We start from the raw sequence: 22,166 nt of genomic DNA, 5'->3' as shown, positions 1-22,166 counted from the left end.
ACCAGAGCCTGACTAGCTTTATGGAAACTATAAGTAGAAGAATGACACTGGTCAAGACAATGAACCTGCTCCTACGGGACAGCACAGAGCAAGGGTAGCCTGGGGCACAGTGTTACTACCGTACCATCAGGATGTGTGTGGAGCCCCATGGCCACTTCATAAGCGATGCCATCAGCCCTATGAGGTGTCTGCTTTTTCCTTGTTAGGCTGCAGACCAGGGGTTGGAGTCCCAAGAGCAGGGAACTTAGCAGGGCACATGGAGCTCGTACCTCCTGAAGGCCTACTGAGTTGCTTGTGAGTATAATCTAAGTTTTCTTCAACTGCATTCTAAGATTTAAAGAAATTTTGTTCACTGACTGAATGGTTGCAGGGCCCCTACTGGAACCCCACTTTGACCTTCCCCTGAGGTCGAGGCCTTGTTATAACAACAGAATACTACAGGCCTTCACGCCCCAAAGCTATGCCATACCGGGCAGCCGTGCCCTGGCACTGGCCATCTCTGAAGAGACTCTGACAATGGGTGTGGGTCAGGAGTGGGAAGAAGGAACACGGAGGATGTGGAGGCAAGGGCGGTGGGACCTTGTGTCTACCGAGAAGGGTCAGGAGGCAGAGGGGCTCCATCAGATGCTTCAAGTCCTAAATGAGACTTGGACTTGAGAAGCTAGAGAAAGGAATGTAAGGTGAGTGTCAGAAAAGGAGGAGAAAAGAAAGGCCTGACTCTCTTCACATAGGTCAGGACATGGGCGAGCACAAGAAACTCGGGATGATTTCAAAGGGGAAAATAATATTGCCTGGACATGTACCGTGTGCTGGGAACTCACTATGTGTCAGAAACCTGCTCCTAGCTTGTCAGAAGTAGAGCCTGGGAGTGAACCCAGGCCCTTTCATCTCTGAGGCCCATCCTTTTCACACCACAGAGCCTAGAAAGACAGAGCCAGTAGATGTGATTATTTGCTATAAAACCAGGACAACTGCAGACATTGGCCCATGTCCTGGGCATCTGTAGCATGAAGGGAACGCATGGCTGGGCCCACCACAGTCACACGACCACAGCCTGGTGTTGCTGGTGGACAGTCATGGAGCCACATTGGAGAATCTTCTGGAAAGGGTCCCACAAACTCCTAGAGTTGGTCACGATGAAGTACCATTCACTTTACCTTCTGGCCTTCCCTCCACTTCTTGGTGGTAAATTACTTTCTGCTGTGGCAAAACAGATATTGGGAGAAAAGGAAAGAATTTAATTCTTAAGAGAAAGTGATTTCTCAGGTACATTAGTTGTTTTACATGGTTTTTAAGTTTGTGCCACAGCCTTTTGGAATTTAAAGAATCTGAGCTACTCTTATCTGGAGAGAAGTGAAATGACCCGTGAAGAGAAAGAAGCCCAGGCTTCCCAAACATTTCCTTAGGTATTAAATCTCTCAGAGACCATGGACCCACTGACAACTCCAACATGGGCTAGCTTTGTAGGTACCGTTTCACTAGGTTTTCATGAACTCGACAACATTTTGCTATGGTCTGTGGGCACTAGGGTGATTCCATGAGTCTGGCAGGGAACGTTCATTGGTCATACTCTGCCAATTTACCTTAACATAAAGATGTAGTTCCGTATCCCAGGAGAATGCACTGCTAAGCTCGATCGGAACTAGCAATTGAGAAATAGGATCATGTAAAGAATAGTTCTGGTGATCCAGTGGCTACGAGTCAGTGCTTCCTTTGCCAAGACCCAGGTCCACCAGCCAAGGACTCTGAGTTCTGAGCCCTGCACTGGAAGGGGGCTCAGATAACCCCTCTCTCTCGGACCCCTTCCAGCCCTGAGACTCATCCCTGGCTATTTTTAATTGACGTTCCTCTTGGTTTCCTGGTCCCCACATGAAATGTTAAAGTCTGTGGCTTAACAAGTGCCTTGTAAACAGGACAATGATCTCCCTTGGTTTATAATTACTTCCCCCACTTACAGACTTCTAAGCCAACGTTACTGTGAAACACAGGGCCCTTACTTTAGATCTTTCCTCCAGCCAGCCTCCTTGACTGCTAACCTATACCGGGTCTTTGCAAAATATTGATCATTATCTGGATTGATGGCTTTCAGAAGCATTTCATTATCTATACATGAGCTATTAGCTTCACCAATACTCATTTTCATGTTATTTTCAAGATAGATAATAGGTCTTCCTAACAAGGAAAGAGTCTTCTGTCATTTATCCTGTTCTAACAGCTCTTTCTATCTCTAAAGAAATGAAAGTAGTGTTGGTCTTCTAAAGAGTACCTGTAAAGTGTATGACTGTGCTGTACACCTGAAACCAATGCAAAATGATATCGAATGCAAACTGGAATTGAGGGAAAAAGTACTTGTGATACAATGCGATTTTGCTTTCATTATCCTAAAACACACGTTCCTCAAACAAATGTCAATATAACTAAAGAAATGTCCATGTCCAGAGGATCTTATTTAAATCGCCTGCACTGGGTCTAAGAAGCTACAGTCTATTCTTTCAGTTCAGTGTAAGAGGCACCATTTACCTGGGAGTCAAGTGAAGAAATGCTAATCTTAAAGATGAGATAAAGTTTTAGTTCTACAAAATAGCCATGTACCTGTGTCTGATGCCTTTTTGACAATTTTGGGGTATTTCTGAAATTTTATAAAATAATAGCTCTCATACTCCATCAAAATAGTTTCAAGGTCAATATTGTCGCAAACTTCAAAGCGTCGAAACCCCAGCTTAGTTTCTTGCTCCAAAGCATTAGCTGCATTGATATATCTGGCCGTTTCACAGAAGAAAAAACAAAAGTAGAAAAATTAATTCTGGGTAGAAAGAATAAAAACAAAACAGGCATTAAAAGCCCAAAGTTGTCATCATTTAAAATGTTTTTGTAAATGCTTAGTCACATAAGTAAGTCGACTAAAAAAATGTCTCGTGATTTACCTTTACTCATTTGTAGCCAGAAGTGAGTATTTGCCCAACATGATAACCTCTTTATTTATGTTAGGTAACATTCGGCATTTGACACAACCCAAAGTCAGCCCCAACAAGCAAGATTTGTCATCGTTGAGGCAATTCAAAAGAATATGTCATGAGCTCCGAAGGAAATTCCAGTGACATGCTGAGCAGCATCACCGAGGAAATTTAGTATCAGGGAATGTCATCCAGTTGGGTGCATTATTCCTGGTAAATTTTCCATCAGTCACACATGACTACGTCTGGGTATAAGTAGCTCCCTCCCCATGGATTCTTCGCTGTCATTTTTAACTCTTCTGTTGTAAAGCTGCCTGACTTAAGCAGTCTTAGCAATAAAAACAAGCGCCTTGTCTCACAATCCTCTGAAAATGGCAAGACCCTCCAGGTCTTCATCTTAGTTCTTAACTTCTTTTTATGAGCAAGAACCCTCTCCTGGGAACTGTACACATGTGTAAATATGCACAAGTTCACACTCAATTTCAGGGATTTATTCAAGTAGCTCAGATTGAGAGCTCCTGCTATGGGTTCTAGTTCTTTCTGTTTGACTTGAATCTGGAAGGTGGAAGGAGAAAACTTCTTTGTTTTCAATGCTCTCTCCCCTGCCCCAGAGTCAGGCCAGCTGGGAGGCTGAACTTCTTTAAAGGGTGTTGCCATGATTATTTCCAACAACCTTGCTCGTTTTTAAGAACTTGAAAACTTCGACTGGCTATCGTCAGTGAGCTTCGCACTCACTGATGGCTCACCAGGCTTCTACATCCCCATTTTACACAGAGGGGAACTAAATCCATTTTCCATTAGTAACTTTTGTTTAGTATGAAGTAACATGTACTAATTTTTTTTAAAAAGCTAGAAAATAGACAAGTCAAAAGAAAATATCACTACTCAGAGGTAATGACTGTTAACATTTTCTTTACCTTTCCAAACATTTTTAATGATTAAATACAAGTATATTTACATATATGCACTTGTGAAGCAAAAAAAAAAAAAGGAAGATGGAAACATATACTATAGATTTCTTGTAATCGTTACTGACATGACAGTATATTCGAAACTCCAGGATCATAGAATTTTCACTTAAAAAACATATTGTAGATGATGGCAGGTCCTGTGTTCCCTAAGTTCACTGATCAGGGGAACAAAACTGCTTCTGTGTGTTCCTGTTACACTACTTGAGCTTGAACAAGGTCTGAACTTGATAGGGTTGGCCGGAGCCACTAGAGGTTCTTAACCCAGAGTGACAGGACAGGACTTAGGAAAGAGCAGTGAGCTGCAATGAGCCAGGCACGGCGTGGGGGGAGGCGGGAGGCTGTGAGTCCCGAGGGGAGGCACGTGTGCTGTTGCAAGAACCCGTGTCCATTACCCTCCACTGTCTGATCTCGCCAATTCTCCCTCATGCACTCGAACTCTGGTCTTTGTTTCCTTAACTGTTCCCACCGGGCAGTGCTCCTTCTTCTTCTGTGCCCTGCCTAGAATGTCCTTGTGCATCATATCTGTCTGTTGCTATTCTACACATCTTTCATTGTATGTCAACTGTAATTGAAAATCAAAAATTATTTTTTTAAAAAAGACCAGCTCACATCATCTTCTCCACAAAGCTTTCTCTGATTGTTTATTCCAATCCACAATAATCTACCCTCTTTGCTGAACTCTTAGTATTTTGTTAAAGGGACGTCTGTTTTTCTGACACTGATATGTCCTTAAAATTACCTATACAGTAAGTCACTTTTCTTCTTGATAATCCACTCATAAGTCCCTTTCCCAGCAGGTCTCAGGGAAAATTCTCAATGCTAAGTAGAGCTTTCATTGACTGGAGATGAAGGGGGCCATCTCATGGCAGAAAGGGGGAATGCATGCTTTGCTAACACTCAGGAAACTCTTTAGACCATAAGGGGTAGGTGGCCAATTTCCCTGCCCAGTCCCCCTCGCCACCAGTTATAGATGGGCTTACACAGAAAAGGGCTGAGCATAGGTCATTCAGGTAAATGCTATGTCTTTATTCTGCAGGAAGAAAACTTGAGGATTAAGAGCGCTATTTCTGTGGGCAAAGACCCCGGGAAGCTCACCTAAAGGCCTACGCTACTATCTTGAAACCTGAATGGGAAAAGGTGTGTATCACATGAACTGGGTAGTTTTGTGAATAGTTTTCAAGTGCACAATGCGAAAAATATCTAAGTAAATGAGGCAATAAAAGTGTGAGTCTGGGTTGCTGGGAGAGTGGCAGGGGCAGGTAGAGCACAGGGGACTTTTAGGGCAGTGAAGCTACCCTGTATGACACTGCATTGGTGGGTACTTGACATTATGCATTTGTCAAAACTCATAGCACTGTACAATGCCAGGCCGAACCCTGATGTAAACTATGGACTTTAGCTGATAATAATATACAATATGCAGTATCAGTTCGTCAACTGTAACAAACGTACCACACAAATGCAAGACGTTAAGAATGGGAGACTGGGCAGGGCCAGGGGGTGCCAGCATATGGGAACTCTCTGTACTTGCTGCTCAAATTTTTCTGTAAATATTAAACCACTCATTAAAAAATGCAGTCTATTGTTTTTTAAAAAGTGCATCTGGAAAGCAGAGGTCAGAAAAAGAGAAGAATCATAACATACCCTTCTTGTGTTAAATAATGCAAAATCAAAATGAGAAGGTTTTTTCGGCGTGCTTCTGTCCTCATCTCGCACTGTGAACAAAAAGGAGAATTTAGCTGGGAGCACAATGAGATAACAACACTTCTTGTGCCACAGGAAACCCTTGGAGGTAGAGTACCCTGTTGGAACCAAGAAGCATGACTTGAAGGCTGGAAGGCAGTTTGACATTTCTCAGGATGTGAAGTTGTTTTCCATTGCTATTTTCTTAGATCTGACTTCTTAATTATAAACTGAAGGTACCATGATTTAAATTAGGATTGCACTTTACTAGTTAACTTCTTACTGCCAAGATAATTGGCATTTTATTGCTTATAACTGTGAAGCAAGAAATACACCTGGTCTGATTTGGACCAGATTAAGGAAAGTGATAAAGACAAACTCGTGAGCCAGAAATCGGCTCTGACATCACATGTACTTACCTGCTGATACACCTTAAATTTGACCCAGTCCCACCCAGCCCCTGTGCGAACGTGGGGATGAGTTCCAGTAAACCTCTCAGGGGCAGCTGCACAGCCGAGCATTGAGAATAGAGGAGTAGAGGCCATAAAGCGAAGTTCCTGCCTAATAACACCCTTATTCAAACTGGATGGATTCGTATATCTATTCACAGTCTTAATATACTGCATTTAGTTATCTGGTATCTCAAATTTCCCTGAAATATATTCATAGAATACTTTCAATAATATTTCCCTTATTTGAGAACAACTTATGTAACATCTTTTTCTAAGGACAACACAGGTAAGAACTGGATAAAAGCAAAAACAGCCCCTGAGTGGCCCAAATTATGTCATGAAATCTATGTACAAACACGCACTCAAGACACACATAAAAATTTTTCAAGGTGTTCACCCAAAGTTTTCTATAGAACAGTACTATAACTTTTCTTTTTATGTTGCTCTTTAATGGAATAGTAGTAAAGTATGTATAACAAACCTGACCATTTGAGCCACTCTCTAGTGTACAGTTTAGACAGTGGCATTGTTGCACAACCATCCCTGCCGTCTCCCTTCAGAGCTCCTTCCTCTTCCCCAACTGAAACTCGGTGTTCGCCCCACAGTAACCCCTCTGCTTTCTGTCTCTGCGAATTAGTCTATTCTGGGCACCTCGTATAAGTGGACTCCTAGACTATTTGTCCCTGTGTCTTGGTTTATTTCACTCAGCATGTCATCGACATTCATTCACGTGGCAGTGTGTGCCAAAATTTTCTTCTCTTTTTAGGCTGACTAATGTCACACTAAAAATTTTTAAAGAAAATGATAGTCTGTCCAGCTCTACTACCCAACCCCACCCCTCACTCCCTAGAGGCAACAACTGCAATTACTTTAGCTGTTTCTTCCAATATTTACCTCCATGTTTCTAAATATATCACTGTTTCATGATAAATGAATATTAGACATTGACTATTCACTTCGTGTTCAGGCAGATGAGGAACAGGCTGTTTCACACATAAGTGTGTTTCACACACTTCTCAGCCTCCCCTCCCCTCCCAGTTCTTTCAGTATCTGGGGACTAGATTATTATGACCATGTAAACAATGTTCTCTGATGAGTGAAAACATACTATGGTTACTTTTCCATTTCTGTACAACCTTATTTTTTGGTAATGAATTATTGCCTCCATTTAAAAATCTGGTTACTTTCCTACGCACCTATTGCTAATTTTCAAACACCAACACACCTGTAAAGACCCCTCATATCCCATTCCTTTTCATGGAACACATCAGATGACATGTCAGTTACACTCCCTGTCCCCTTCCCACGCCACTCTGGACTGCTGACTCCTGGGATGGGTGCCCATCAGAGCAATTCCCTTTGAAACTTCTCCTGCATTGGCCCCGGGAAATGCAATCTTCTCCTTTCCTGGTTCCTCACTTGGTTTTAGTAGCACACATCCTCTTGAGTAAAAATACATGGAGATGAATGTGGCTGAGAATTTGTGTGCCTGAAAATGTCTTTATTCTACTTTAAACTTGATAGTTTGAAAAGGCATTACATTGCCATTCTATTCCCGACTCTATGCATGTATTAGGTCTTTTCTTCCTGGGAAGCTTTTAAGATCTTATTTTTAACTTTGGTGTTCTGAAATTATACAACTTCCTTGGTTCAGGTCTTTTTCCATTCACAGTGCTGGCCATTGTCAAGTTGGACAATCCCATGCTTCTATTCTTAGAAAATTTCTTTGATAAATTACCCCCCTGTTTTTCTGGTTTATTTTTAAGAGCTTGTATTAATTGAATGGGGAATGTTCCAGATTGATCTTTTTAAGATTCTTTTTTTTTTCCTACAGTGTTCCATTTCTATGTCTCTTGTGTCCATTTTCCAGGCAATTTCCTTGGCCTTGTCTTTGAACCATCTACAGAATTTATTTAGACAATAATATTTTTTAATTTCCAATATTTTTTTCTTATCCTCTGATTGTCCCTTTTCCACAACAATTTGTTCTTATTTTTTGAATACTCTATTATCTTATGATTAAAAAACCATAATGAAGAGGTTCAATCATGATCAACATTTGTTGTTTAAGTTGGCGGGTGAAGTATTTTAAAGGTATCCATCCAAAATAGTTTTGGATTTTTTTTCTTAAAGGAATAAGCTTTTATTCAGATTGCTAGAAAATACAACAAATAAAGCAATTTGTATTTCAAAGAGCCTGAGAAGGAAGCATAGTAAGTAGCACTAGTTTAACCAAAATTTATGGTGCATTTCTGCCATTCAAACAGTAGTTACTGCTTTTTAAAAAAAAATGTATCTGCATTTTATTTATCACACTTTTTGTTGTTGTCAGTTAAATGTTTTGCTTTGAATTAAGTGGACAGTACGGAGTGGGGGAAAAGTAGGTTTACAGTTGTGAGTATGCAAAACAGTTTATTCTTGTGTTAGTATTTATAAAGCATTGTATTATTTTCCATATGAACAACTGTAAACTTACTTCTGCTCCACCCTGTAAATAAACCAGGGCTCTTAGAACTCTAAGAGAAAAGAAATTTTATAATAATTCTTGAAGCAATAAAATATATAACATGAAAAGTAGTAACTTAGACTGGGATAAAATATTTACAAAAGATACATCTGATAAAGGACTGTTATCCAAAATATACACAGAGCTCTTAAAACTCAACAATAAGAAAACAGCCAACCCAATTAAAGATGGGCAAAAGACATAACCAGACACCTCACAAAAGAAGATACACAAGTGCCAACTAAACACACGAAAAGACACCCAACATCACATTTCATTAGGGAATGGCAAATTACAATGACAACAAGGCACCACTGTGCATTGATCGGAATGGGGGAAAACCGGACCACTGACAACATCAAGTGCTGGTGAGGATAGAGAGCATTCGTTGCTGTGGAAATACAAAATGGCACAGCTACATTGGAAGACAGTTTGGTGGTTTCTTACAAAACTAAACATTCTCTTAACATAGGACCTAGCAAGTACACCCCATGGTATTTGCCCAAGAGTTTGTATGTCTAGGGAGAAACATGCACACTGATAAATAAACTGTGGTATATCTATACAATGGAATAATAATCAGCGCTGAAAAGAAATGATCTATCAAGCCATAAAAAGACATGGAGGAAACATAGATGCATATTATTAGTGAAAGAAGCCAATCTGAAAAGGCTGTATACTGTATGATTCCAACTATACGACATGCTGGAAAATGCAAAACTTTGAAGACAATAAAAAGACCAAGGTGACCAGAGTTTAGGGAGGTGGGAGGGAAGGGGGTGCAGGGGATTTTAGGTGATTCTATTGTATATGATACTATAATGGTGATACATATCCTCATACATTTGTTAAAATCCACAGAATGCACAACAGCAAACGTGAACTCTGATGGAAACTTTGGACTTTGGGTGATCGTGATGTGTCAGTGTAGGTTCACCTGGTGCAGAATGTTTATACTGGGGAAGCGTGCGCATGTGTGGGAGACGGGGGAACACAGGAATCCTGTGTGCTTTCTTCTTTTTTCTTATTATTTTTCGTATTTTCTTTAGTCTTCATTGAATTTCTCCCATTACCTTTTAGTCCTCTTATACCTCCCTCCCCGCAGCAGTCACACTGCGGTCCATGTTCATGAACCCTTTTTCCTTTTTGCTTAATCCCTCCACCGTAAACTCCCCACCCCAGCTGTCATCCCACTCTCCATCTCTGGGTCTGTCCCCATTTTCCTTGTTTGCTCAGTTAGTTCATTAGATTCCACATATGAGTGGAATCATATGCTACTTGTCTTTCTCTGACTGGCTTATTTCACTTAGCATGATGTTCTCCAGGTCTATCCATACTGTCACAAAGGGTACAATTTTCTTCTTTTTTATGGACGAGTATTATGGAATCCTGTGTATTTTCTGACCAATTTGCTGTGAACCTAAAACTGCTCTAAAAAATAATGTCTATTCTTTAAAGTAGTGATCAATTTCTAAACAAATATATCAGACCTAATATATTTAAATGGAGTCACCCTTCAGTGCAGGCACCTCGGCAAGCCATGCTTTTATTCCATGGCTCAACACATTTCTGAAATTCCTCTAATTAAATCATCTTCAATGTAGATAAAGGACCATAGTCTTACTTCAGCCCACATTTACAAAAATAGTATGTGACCACTAGTATGGGACAATGCATAAAGGCATAAGAAAAAAACAAAACATTTTAGTCACACTCTTTTAGTCTTTTTACAAAAGATGCCTCATGTGTGTTTTGGTAACCTGTCATTTTCTTTTTTCTTAAAAACACTTTGTAAATACAAGGGAGGGCAAAAGCAGGTTTACTGGTGACAACAAAGGACTCTGGGCCAAAGTGTGCCTGAGTGTAACACGCAGACTGCAAGAACGTGTAAATGAGGAAGGCTGGCGATCGAAGCACTTAAGAGATTGTATCTAAGTGCTGTGCACCATGGTGACACTTTTCTGAGTTAGTAAAGCAGTGGTAATGGTCATAACAAATGGACAAGTGTAAACCACTTTTGCCTGGCCCTGTATTTTTCCACGTCAATAAAAGTTTTTCTAAAATATGATTTCTAGTAACTGCAGAGAATGAACCATAAGTTAATCAGCTCTCTGCTGTGGGATAATCCTGTCGTCTGTTGTTACTTGAAGTTATTCAGTTTAAAAACACACTTTATTAACAGATTTGACTGTTTCTAAAATCCAAATTCATCCTCAAGGACAACAGATACCATTAGAAGAGCTTTAAAAGTGTGTAGCAGGCTATTCTTCAAAAACGGCGTTGAGTACTTTTCAATCTGTCCTTGAAGAGACCCCATCAGTCAAGGGGGGTTAACAAACCAAAAAGCAGATTACCAAGAAGAGATAGTCACAAACCAATTACATTAATCTTCTTTGCTGTTATAAAATACATAATTCATACAGAAGAGTATAGGAAACCTCCACTTATTTTAAATAATAGTAATAACAAATGCCACCCTGGGGAAGCCCCAGAGTAAGTACCTTCAGCATCTTAGAAACTCCCTCTTGTGTTCCTTTCAGGTGTTTTCCCCTCCCTCCCGCAGAGATAACTTACTTTTATGTTAATTACTCCTTTTTTCTTTGTGGCTTTACCAACTATGTATGTATCTTGAAAACATATCGTTTAGTTGTCATATTTTTGAACTTTATGTGAATGGAATATGCACTTATTTTATGTGACTACTTTAGTTCTGCAGTATGTAATTTCCCCAATGAAAGTTCATATCAGCCCTGGCTGGTGTGGCTCAGTGGGTTGAGTGCCACCCTGCGAACTGAAAGGTCGCTGATTCGATTCCTGGTCAGGGCACACGCCTGGTTTGCGGGCCATGTCCCCAGCTGGGGGCGTGCAAGAGGCAACCAATTGTTTCTCTCGCACGTCAATGTTTCTCTCCCTGTCCTTTTCCCTCCTTTCCCTTCTTTATAGAAATAAATAATCTTTTTTTAAAAGTTCATATCAAAGGAAAGCCTTAGTTAGATATGATCCAGCTATTCCATAAAATCTTCCCTTAAAATATCTTCTTCCAGTGACTTTTAGTATGTGACATTGCAGTGCCATACAAGGTTGCTGTCTCATATCCTCAAGGTAACTAACTCTTCTGTTTCCCAGTGAATAAGTGGGAAATACCCTCATGTATACATGAGAAATACATGTATTTCTCATGAAATACATGAGAAATACCCTCATGTATTTCTCATCCCTGGTACCTGGTATGGCACCAAGTGCTGCGTGGAGTCTGGCATTTCTTGATAATTTCATTAGATAACTGTTTGTTTGTTTTTTAAATATAGGTCGTGAAATCATTAATGGGGTACAATCAGCAATAGAATTATCACAGAATGCATAACAGGTAAGAAGGCTTACTATTGCTTTGTGGAATGGTGTGCAATTGACCACATGTATGGGTTCTGGATCTCAACCTAAGACGTCTTCGTTAATTGAGCACAATCAAAAAGTTTGAGAGCCACTGTAAGAATGACATTATCCTGATATGAAGATGTCCAACACTGGCAGTTTTCATTTATCTTTCTGAAGATGTTGATGCAACAACTCTTCTTTGGTGAAGAAAACCTTCCTAATTTGTGTCGATAAAGTTTTTTGCCTCTTTTTTTTTTTTTTGTAGTTTGATTTGCCTCGCCTATAGTGCCATCTAGTGTATTAGGATGGGAAGCCGTTCATGAAATTTAGGTAGTTCCAAGTATTAGTTCCATAATAAAGATGACAGTCATTACAAAATTCAATCCAAATCAAGTTTGCAAAATAAAAATAAGACCTCATAGTAAACAAGCAGTAATAAGATTGATGGTATATGTTTTTAAATGTACAAATTCTCAAACTCATGCTTGGAGTTTTGATTCAGAATTTCAGGAGTCTAGAAGGTACCTGGAGATCATTGAATCCCAGGAACCTGAGATCTAGAAAAGTTAAGAGATTTGCTCAAAAGCCTACAAAGAGTGGGAAGCAGAACCCAAGTCTTCTAGTTCCTGGGCCAATGCTCTTCCCTCCACCAACTTCTCCCCTGTAAGAACCCCTCCTCATCAGTACCTACCCCTACCCTGCACATTCACTCCGGACCAGAGAGAAGCTGCTATTTTAATTTGCAAAAAAAATCAAACAGTATGCCAAATTTGCCAAAATCAAACAACTGTGGTTACCAGTCTTTTAAAAAAAATCTTATGACAGCAAAGTGAAGAGAAATAAAAGTTTTTTCAAAAAAAAGTAGGCAGCATTGAATGAGTTAAATACCACTTAGGTGGCAAAAAAAAAAAAATCAGTGCTACTATGCCCTGGCTGGTGTGGTTCAATAGACTGAGTGCTAGCCTGTGCACCGAAAGGTCACCAGTTCGATTCCCAATCAGGGCACATGCCTGGGTTGCAGACCAGGTCCCCAGTTGCAGGTGTGTGAGAAGCAACTGATTGATGTTCCTCTCCCTATCTTTCTCCCTCCCTTCCCTTCACTCTAAAAATAAATAAATAAGATCTTTAAAAAAAACAGTGACAATGTAAACAAAAAACCTGTGCATACACAAAGCAGAGAAACCTGGGAGTCTTATTGTCCATTACCCAAGGTACAATGTTAAATTTCACAGCAACTCTCACAAAACTTGAGCTGAAACATTTAGCAGAATTATCTTCTTCAAGTTCCTTTTAGAATTCCTGGAGAGTCTTTCTTTGGTGGTTTTTGGTTTTTTGGATTTTTTTTTTTTTTTTGGTTTGAGAGAGGAGAAGGGAGAAAACATCGATATGAAAGAGAAACATGTTTGTTGCCTTGAGAGAGAAACATCTATCAGTTGCTTCTCCTATATACCCTTTCGACCCAGGTAGGTGCCCTGACCAAGAACTGAACCTGTGACCTTTCCCTTTGCAAGACGATGCCCAACTAGCTGAGCCACACCTGTAAGGCACTGGAGAGTTGTTTGAACAGTGAACCAGTGACCTAGTGATCTCAGGATGGATCAGGACATGAAGGCAAAGCTCTAATTCTCGGGATGAAGAGAACTCTGGATCCTAAGCTGATCTGAGCAATGTTGCCCATATTCTTCAAAGAATATAAATAACCTGTCAGAGAGGCCTATGCAGGATGTCAATTACCTTCCTAGAAAATGGTAGCTGTCCCAACCTCAGTCATGAGTTCTTCCAGGATTTTTTGGCTAGAATCACAGTTTGGCAAATAGTCAAATGGCAAATGATGAAAACTGAGGGACATCTGTTGGCCCAGTGATTCAGAATTCTGTTTGGTAATGAGGCTGCTTCAAGAATGGCTTTCTTACAATGCAGATTGTGAGACAGCATGTACTTGGGGTCTCCAGGCCTTGAAATAATAATGAGACTTTTTTCTGTGAGACAAGCTTGATGGAAAGTCAGAATTTAATTAAGAAAAAAGAGGTAAGAAAAAACACTTTACAGATTCCTAGTGTTAAATATTTCAGATGTGCTATTACTTGAAATGTAGAATGTGGTCTTATAAATTTGTTAATTAAAAGTGTAAAGTTTGCCAGATCTATAACATCTTTCCACTTATGCCACTCAAATTAGCACAGAAAATTATCTGCTAAATTAAAAAACTAAGAATGGGCCACCAACAAATGGTCAATTTAAACTGTAAAGATGGTGTCCCCCCGAAATGGACACAATTAGATGCTCAATTAATTTCTGTCTACCAAAGAAAGAAAGCCCAGAAATAACATTTACTGAGGTATCTCATTTGTCTCTGCTTCAATAATCTGTCTGTTTTCTTCCCCCTTCATTTCCTTTGTGGGCTTTTGTGCAACAAAAATGCCTCCATTATCAGATTCAAAATTGAATCCTATGATACTGTAGCCTGAGGAAAAGGAAGCACTGAATATCATTCCTAGTTTCAGACCCAGAAGATATTTAGGAAATGTTACTGTATATATACCACATGCAACATTAGTGCTTTTAATTTCTTTTTTACGGGTGCAATGGAGATTAATTTGCGTGAGCTCATTTCAATTTCTGTAATAAGATCCAAATTTTGCATTAAGCTTTCCATCTCAAAAACAAACAGTTAAAAAGGACGTTTCTTCTTTCAAATGTTTTTATTATAGTTCTATTTTACAGTCCCTGCATCTAATATTCACTTAAAAGCTTGAATATATATACCCGTAGGTTCTTATTTGTTTTTTGTTTGTTTCCTGATTACCTCCTGTTTCTACCAGGAAACTTCCTAAGTTTTAAATGCTGCATAATTTGGAGAAGCGCTAGAACTATCAAAAGGAATATCTGCGGATCCAGGAAAGCATTCATTGCACTTAATACAAAGTTAGGACTGGTCAACCATGCTCAGCAACAGTGTTCCATGAAAAAGGGCATTTGTTGTTGATTCTGAGTAGGAACTGGTCATAGAATTTGAAATTTCAGAGAAGTGTAAAATCCACCAAGACACGGGGGGACTTTCCATTCTGTGCCATGCGCACCGTGCACCTTTCCAGAGCTGCATGTTTCAGAGGTCGGACTGCCATCACAGCAAGGCAGTAGCACAGTCTCCCGGTGTCCTCAATGCCACCTGCCAGGCTGTTACAGGGATTAACTTAAATCCATTAAGCCTTTGGAACCAACTTTCAGTTCACCAGCGATGGGCAGCAAATGAGACCTCAAAGAATAAATCAGACAAATGAGAGAGAGAGGTTCTACAGAAAAATTTTCATGATTTCTGAAAAAGTCAGTGTCATTAAAAATAAAATTAACATAAAATAAAATAGCGACTGTAGGGGCTGAGAAAAGATGTGCTAACTCAAAGAAACTTAAGGGATACAAAAACCAGCTACAATGTACGACCCTGGATTGGATGCTGGTTAGAGAACAAGTTGGTTAAAGAACAGCATTTATGATATGATTTCATTTGGATAAAACAATACAGTGTGTGTGCATGTGTGTGTGTGTGTACACACAGGAAAAATGGTTTGGAAGAATACATGGGCTGTACGCTAGGGTTCACCCCTGGTGAACATCTTAGTGTGTCTGGGTGGTAGGCCTGTGGTGTGTTCGTTTTACTTACTGTGTTTTTTATATCCTTTCCTTAAAACTGATTTGTGACTCTGAGTAATTATGCAATATTAAAACCACCAATTGATGCTACTGAGGATATTGAAAACAATGATAACTGTCAAGAATTCTCAGACTGCATAAAATCTCTAAGATTTGGGATATCTTTAAAACCCAGGATGACAGAGGAAATATAGACTGCTCAATAAATAACGTTAAGACAGCTAGAAAATCTGAGGAGAAAGTTGAACAAAGGTATACCTATATAATTGTTCAAGAGATCAAAAAACTTACACATAAAACATCAAGGAAGAGCAACCAGGCAAAGTGGTCAGGCCAGGTGCCTTCCTGGAGGTCTGGTCAGGGTCTCATCTGTGAGACAGAGTCAGTGCTGACAAGGATCCGGACCAGACGGTGTCCCTAACCAACAGGGTGAAGTCAGTGTTGACAAAGTCAGTTAACGCTGTGAAGTTGTCCTTTGGGGTTGTAATCACGGTAGTGATGACACTGAGTCCTTACAGGGTGATACTAAGTCCCTCGAGGACCCTTGAGGACCCTGGGGTGTCCAGGCCCTACTTCTGAGAAAATGGCCCTTCAGTCATTCATTCCAGAAGAACTGACTGAATGCCGCGGCCAGACACTGCTCTGCGGGCAAACGGATGCAGGGACCCTTAGTGCCCTGGTGGGATTGTTGTTTGACTTCAGACAGATCCCCTTCTCTCTCTAGGCTTCCACTCCTCACCCTCTTCAGAACCGTACTTCGCACAGTGGGGCCTAAGCTTAAGTCCCAGCCTCCCCTCTTCCTGTTGCCTGATCTGCACAAGCAAATTCACCTGGTCCCCCAGGTCTCAGCAGGCCTGGCTCCGCCCCAGGCCTCAGAAGCTGCAGATTTCAGGCGAGGAGATCCCCACCAGGCCATAGCCATTCTGGCGGAGCCACGGGCAGACAGTCGTCTGCCCAAACACGAGCACACGAGAAGCCTTGCCAAGGACTCAGTGGTCCAGTGCGAGAAGTTGCTTCCCGTGGCAGGAACTGGCCCCACGAAAGGGCTTCGGAGAAGAACGAGTCGCGGGGGATGGGGGGGGGGGGGCTCGCCATCTCCGAGAGGAGATGCAGGGAGGCCGCGGAGCATCCCAAGGGCCATTGTGCCGCTCCGAGTGCGGCAGAGGAAGCCCAGCGCGCCCTCACAGCTCCAGAGGCCCAGCAAGGGCCCCACCTTCGTGAGCCGGGAGAGACCAGCCACCAAGTTTCACCCGCTGCCGCCGCAGAGCAGGGTTCTTCTGGTGGCCGGTCCCACCCAGCAGTGGCAGCTCCTGGCCAGATGTCTGGGGACACTGTCAGGCACACAGCCTGGCCTGGAAGGCATGCCAGCGGCCTGAGGAAGGCCACCTTGCAGCCTCAGGACAGACGGACAGATGAATGGGAGCTCTGCTACGACACCTGGGGATACCCCAGCAGAGAGGGGCTGTGAATCAGAGTGGGGAGCACCCACCTTCCCACAAGGACATCCACCGTGCAGGTGCCAAGGGACAGGAGAAGCCCTCCTCTCTGATCAGCCAGAGGTCACAGCAGGTCTTCAGCAGAGAGAACGCCCTGGGCCTGTCTTCCGAGATGGTGCCATGGAGAAACCAACCTCTCGTGGTGTCAAGAAGGGAAAGGAGAGAGGGCCGTAGCTTCCAGAAGTTTTCAACTCTCTCAGAGGAGGCTCTGCACAGCCCCCCCAAAAAAGCGAAGGTGCGACGACTCAGAAAACCCATCCGACAAAGACAAGGTGTCTAGATGGCTTAGACCCTGCAGAGGCGGCAGGGGTCCTGCTCTCCACAGTGGGAGGGAGGGCTGAGGACAACCTCGACTCTGGAAGAGAAAGTCAGGCCGCCTCACTTGGACAGGATGCCGGCGGGTTCCCTACCAGATGTGGAGGAGGAGCTTTCAGTTTTCCAGTGTTCTAGCTGCGTATGGCAGGATTACTAGTCTGGTACCAGCTATTCTATCACATTTAAAAGCAGAAGGCTACATCAATTTTTTAGCTTTTTATATATTTTTAAGATTTTATTTATGTATTTTTAGAGAGATGGGAAGGGAGAGAAAGATTGACCAGTTGGCTCTTGCATGCCCCTAACTGGGGACCTGCTCCATCCCAGGCATGTGCCGACTGGGAATCAAACCAGCAACCTTTCCGAATGCAGGCCAGTGCTCAATCCACTAAGCCGCACCAGCCTGGGCTGTATCAACTTCTTAAAAATGTTTTCACCCTGGCTGACGTGGCTCAGTGGAGTGAGTGCTGGCCAACAAACTGGAAGGTTGTTGGTTCAATTCCCAGTCAGGGCACACGCCTGGGTTGCAGGCCAGGTCCCCAGCTTGGGGTGTGAGAGCTAACAGATCGTCAATCAATGTCTCTCTCACACGTTGATGTTTCTCTCCCTCTCTTTTTCCCTCCCTTCCCCTCTCTCTAAAGTAAATAAATAAAATCTTTAAAAAATGTTTTTGGGATTTATCTGGCTGGTGAGACATATACTTTTTTGTATTTAAAAATAAAACCTAATGTTATTTTTTCAAAATAAAGAATGTTTTTAACCCAAAACATCAAATATACAAATTCATTTCTATATATTCTCAGTTAGTGGTTAAAAAAGAAACAACTTTCCAAGAGCAGCAATGTGACATTAGCAAAGGATTCCAGGTTTTCTGATCAGTCTGCCTGTCTTGGTCCAAGTGCAGGAAGAATGTGGTTCAAGAGCAGCCACAGCATTTTAAAAGGTGTCCACAAGCCTACAGCCATGGTCAGTCCCGAAGGGGTTAATCTTCCTTATGTAGGAGCATAGTACTTAAAACGTGAGTTGCTTAAAATTCAGCTTAGGTTTATGGTGATTTAGAATTTATTTAATTAGTATTTAGAACTGCACATGGTTTATAGCTATTGGTATCTCAATAGATGCTTAAATGTTTGAACATTTAAAGTTTAATAAGCCTTAGTTATTTGAAGAAAAACATTGATGTAATTAAATTTTCAATTACTCTGTTGTTTTTTTAGGGGCCCATGCAATTAATAAAAGCTAAGACATTTAACGACACTCATTTAAAAATCTAGTCAACCACTTAATTAATTAACTAACACTTATAATAGGTATTTTTAAATATAAAAATTTCACATAGGGAGTCACAACTTTTGAAAAGTACATATAATGACACACGAGCATAAATGCAAGTAACTTTGTTTCAGGATTAAATGTGTGTACACATGAATGTGTGGGTCAATTATGACTTTCCCAGTACCATTCTTATGCAGTGATACCAATTACTGTTTGTTTTAATTGTGGGGTCAAATTAAAAACATCGAAGCAATTGTTCCTCAGAACTTCCTTGCCCTTAGCACATTCTAGAACATTTTACATGCAGGTTGGAAAAAAGAAAGTAGCAGAGGTTTTTCAGATTGAATATACTCTTATTTTAATTAAACACTAAATTTAAAGTGGAATAGGAGAAAATTCCCCACTCCCAGATCTTGGCTATCCAGAGATCAGCAGTAGCATCTGTATCACACAGGAGCTTATGATACACATCCCTCCTCCACCCCCCACCTCCCCAGAACTACTGGATTAGAATCTGAATTTTCAGAACATTCCAGCATTTAGTGTGCACATAAAAGACTGAGAAGAGCTGTTAAAGCACAATCGCTTTCCCAGTCAGAAAAGAAAGTTGCCAGTCTACTTGGGTGGGGGTGGGAACCAAAAAGGAAAAATCCCATTATGATTTCCAAGGATGAAGGTGGTGTGGTGATCTCTATACATGGCATAAAGCAGGGGCACTTTATCAAGTTTGGGAAGCAGGCTGACCAAAAAAGGCAAATTCAGATCCTACAGAGTAAGAACTTAAGGACCAGAGAAAGAGAGGCTCATCAAACAGGCCAAAAAGTGAAGTAGAACACTAGGAGACTGCAGTAGGAAAACCGAGAGAGAGGGCATTCCATAAGGTAATTAAGCATTGAGCCCTGGCTGGTGTGGTTCAGTGGGTGGAACACCAGCCTGTGAACCAGAAAGTCACCAGTTCAATTCCTGGTCAGGGCACATGCCTGGGTTGTGTGGGCCAGGTAACCGATTGATGTTTCTCTCCCTCTCTTTCTCCTTACCTTCCCCTCTCTCTAAAAACAAAAAAATAGTGTTGATACTTCCATTTATGGATATGTCAGAACACCAGTACCAAGTTTTGTTTTGTTTACTTACTAGGTCATAAGTTCATTATAAAAGAATATGATTCAGGAAAAGCTAGACAGAAGCGATACATAGGGCAAGGCCAGAAAGGATGCCTATAAGAAAAAAAAAATAACGGAACCGGGAAGCTTCTCGTGAGCTGCACCAAAGGGAGAGGAGTTCCACAGTTCTTTCAGAAAGTTTAGGAAGGATGTGACATCAAGTATATAAAAAACTAAGCCAGAATTCTGATTTGAGCAAATAGGTGGATGGTGGTTTCACATTCTCAGGTGGAAGGAGAATGAAAAGGAAAGGTATAAGTTTTAGATGGAAAGGTTAAAAGTTAGGTATGGCCCTCACTGGTGTGGCTCAGTGGGTTGAGTGCCAGCCTGAGAAACACAAGGTTGCCAGTTTGATTTCCCGTCAGGGCACGTGTCTCGTTCTCTGGCCAGGTCCCCAGTTGGGAGCGTGTGAGAGGCAACTGATTGATGTTTCTCTCCCACATCGATATTTCTCTCCTTACATTTCTCTCTTCCTTATCCTCTCTCTGAAAATCAACAAATAAAATCTTTTAAAAAATAAATAAAATATTTAAGTTAGGTATTGAACAAATTAAGATGCAGATACTTGAGATGTCCTACTAGATATGTCAAGTAGTCAACTGATTCATCGTCCTCTCTGTATCCTCTGTATCCCATCTGGGACCACACACAGGTTTGGGGCTCGGCAGCTGAGTCCATTCTAGAGTCAGTTTGGGAAATTCCTGGCATATAAATGGCATTGGAAGTCATGAAAATGCATGAGACCATTTAGGGAGGTGGTTTTCTCACCTGGGTTCTGTGTTTACAGTGCAGCTCTCTGGGACAGAAACACCCTGGCCCAGAGTGTTTCTGAGTCAGTAAGTCCTGGTGGGGTCCAGAAATCTACCTTATTAAAAGCCAGCCTAAGAGGTTCTGATGCTCAGGTTGGAACAGGCTTAAGTACAACCCAAAACTGAGGAAGTAGCAAAAGAAAACATATCCAACCCTCTCCTGAAGTTGAAGAGAAAGAGGTTGTTATTGTTACTGGGGAGAAGAAGGATGTGAGGGAAAACAGGAAGTGATATTCTTTGCATTATTAGTTTTAGGTTTTTGTTTGTTTTCTAAGCTGGGAAACATTAGAGCTGTGGTTTGTAACACCGGCTACACATTGTAATCACCTGCTGAGCTTTCAAAAAATGAACAAACAAACAAACAAACACACACAAGCAATGCAGTTTCCATCCCAAACCAATAAATCAGAATCTCTGGAGGTGGCACCCAGATAGTAGTAACTTTTTACTTGAATTTAATTTACCCTACCCTACCCACCCCCCACCCGCCAAGCATTGATTTTTTTCTCCAGTGACTGGCATAGAGCATGTCCTCAGTTCACATTTGTTGCTGTAACAAGTATTGCTGGCCAGTTAGCAGATGATAGACAAAAGGAAACCACTGTACGTATTGTGAATTTCAGGTAATCTTCCTGTGAAAAAGAGTACAGTCCAATTACCTTACTTTCAAATGGGGGAACTGAAGCCCAAAAGGGGAATTCCTTAAGTCCCTCGGACTTGGTAGTGGTGAATGAGCACCAGAACCCAGTACCCCAACTTGTGAGTCACACTGTCCCGCCTTTCAACAACCTGCATTTTGACCACTCCCCAAACCCACTCACGTATCAAGGCTCAGCTTGTCTAACATTACCTCCCCCGCGACATCCCATTTCTTCCGTCACAAACCCAACGTGCCTTCTCTTTCATTAAACCCGTTTTCACTCCCAAACCTGCCTCTGTCCCAGACTGGTCAGCATCATGTGATACCCTCAAGCCCGGCCCCAAGTCTTTACCAATGAGACCTAGAGGGCCTCCATGCGCTTGCGCCACTCTGGCGGCTACTCTGTCACCACAGCAACCGATGACACACAAATCATCAGCCTGCAGCAACAAGGGGAAAGGAGTTCCTGATACAGTTATTTTTTTATGTGCTTTCCTTACCGCTTCCCGTGCCTGATGAGTGACTTTTAGGGTCTGGTAGGAAAGCTCCATCAGACACTGTGTTAGGGCCGGAGAGATGGGAGAAAAGAAGCAACTCGCTGATCGACCGTTAAGTACACCCAAGAAAGGCAGCTCGGGGAAACCTGACGCTTAACTAGCCCGCCCCTTTCAGGATTGGCCAGAGCCTAGACAGGTTAGCCAATCCCTGGGCACAGATGGATTCTTTGTCTTGCCAATCAATGTTAAAAGTAGCATGTTTCATCCGGAGCGTTTGCACGACACTGACCAATCAGGAGACCTAGAGGGGATGATGGGCAGGACTCGGAGAGAGGGTTGCAATTGTTTTGGTTCTCTTACTTCTATCTCTAAAATTAACTCC

The 22,166-nt window shown here is 41.7% G+C and overlaps 1 protein-coding gene across 2 annotated transcripts in view; it reads right to left on the bottom strand.

Moving 5' to 3' along the window:
* Positions 1-21,905, bottom strand: part of KATNAL2 (katanin catalytic subunit A1 like 2) — a 57,259-nt gene extending 35,354 nt beyond the window's left edge. The window contains exons 1-4 of one of the 2 annotated variants that reach the window (XM_037033868.1): positions 21,788-21,905; positions 5,570-5,640; positions 2,593-2,759; positions 1,158-1,200 (exon numbers count right to left, since the gene is read on the bottom strand). In XM_037033868.1, the coding sequence (XP_036889763.1) occupies positions 1,158-1,200; positions 2,593-2,759; positions 5,570-5,640; positions 21,788-21,838 (332 nt within the window). In that variant the 5' untranslated portion in view covers positions 21,839-21,905. The remainder of the gene's footprint in view (positions 1-1,157; positions 1,201-2,592; positions 2,760-5,569; positions 5,641-21,787) is intronic. The other variant, XM_037033871.1, reaches the window with a different exon arrangement.
* Positions 21,906-22,166: the final 261 nt, after the last annotated feature.

Source organism: Sturnira hondurensis, unplaced genomic scaffold (assembly GCF_014824575.4).
Source record: "Sturnira hondurensis isolate 20B ecotype Veracruz unplaced genomic scaffold, ASM1482457v3 Scaffold0001872, whole genome shotgun sequence".
In the NCBI taxonomy this organism is placed as follows: domain Eukaryota; kingdom Metazoa; phylum Chordata; class Mammalia; order Chiroptera; family Phyllostomidae; genus Sturnira; species Sturnira hondurensis.
This window is presented reverse-complemented; position numbering and strand designations above follow the sequence as displayed.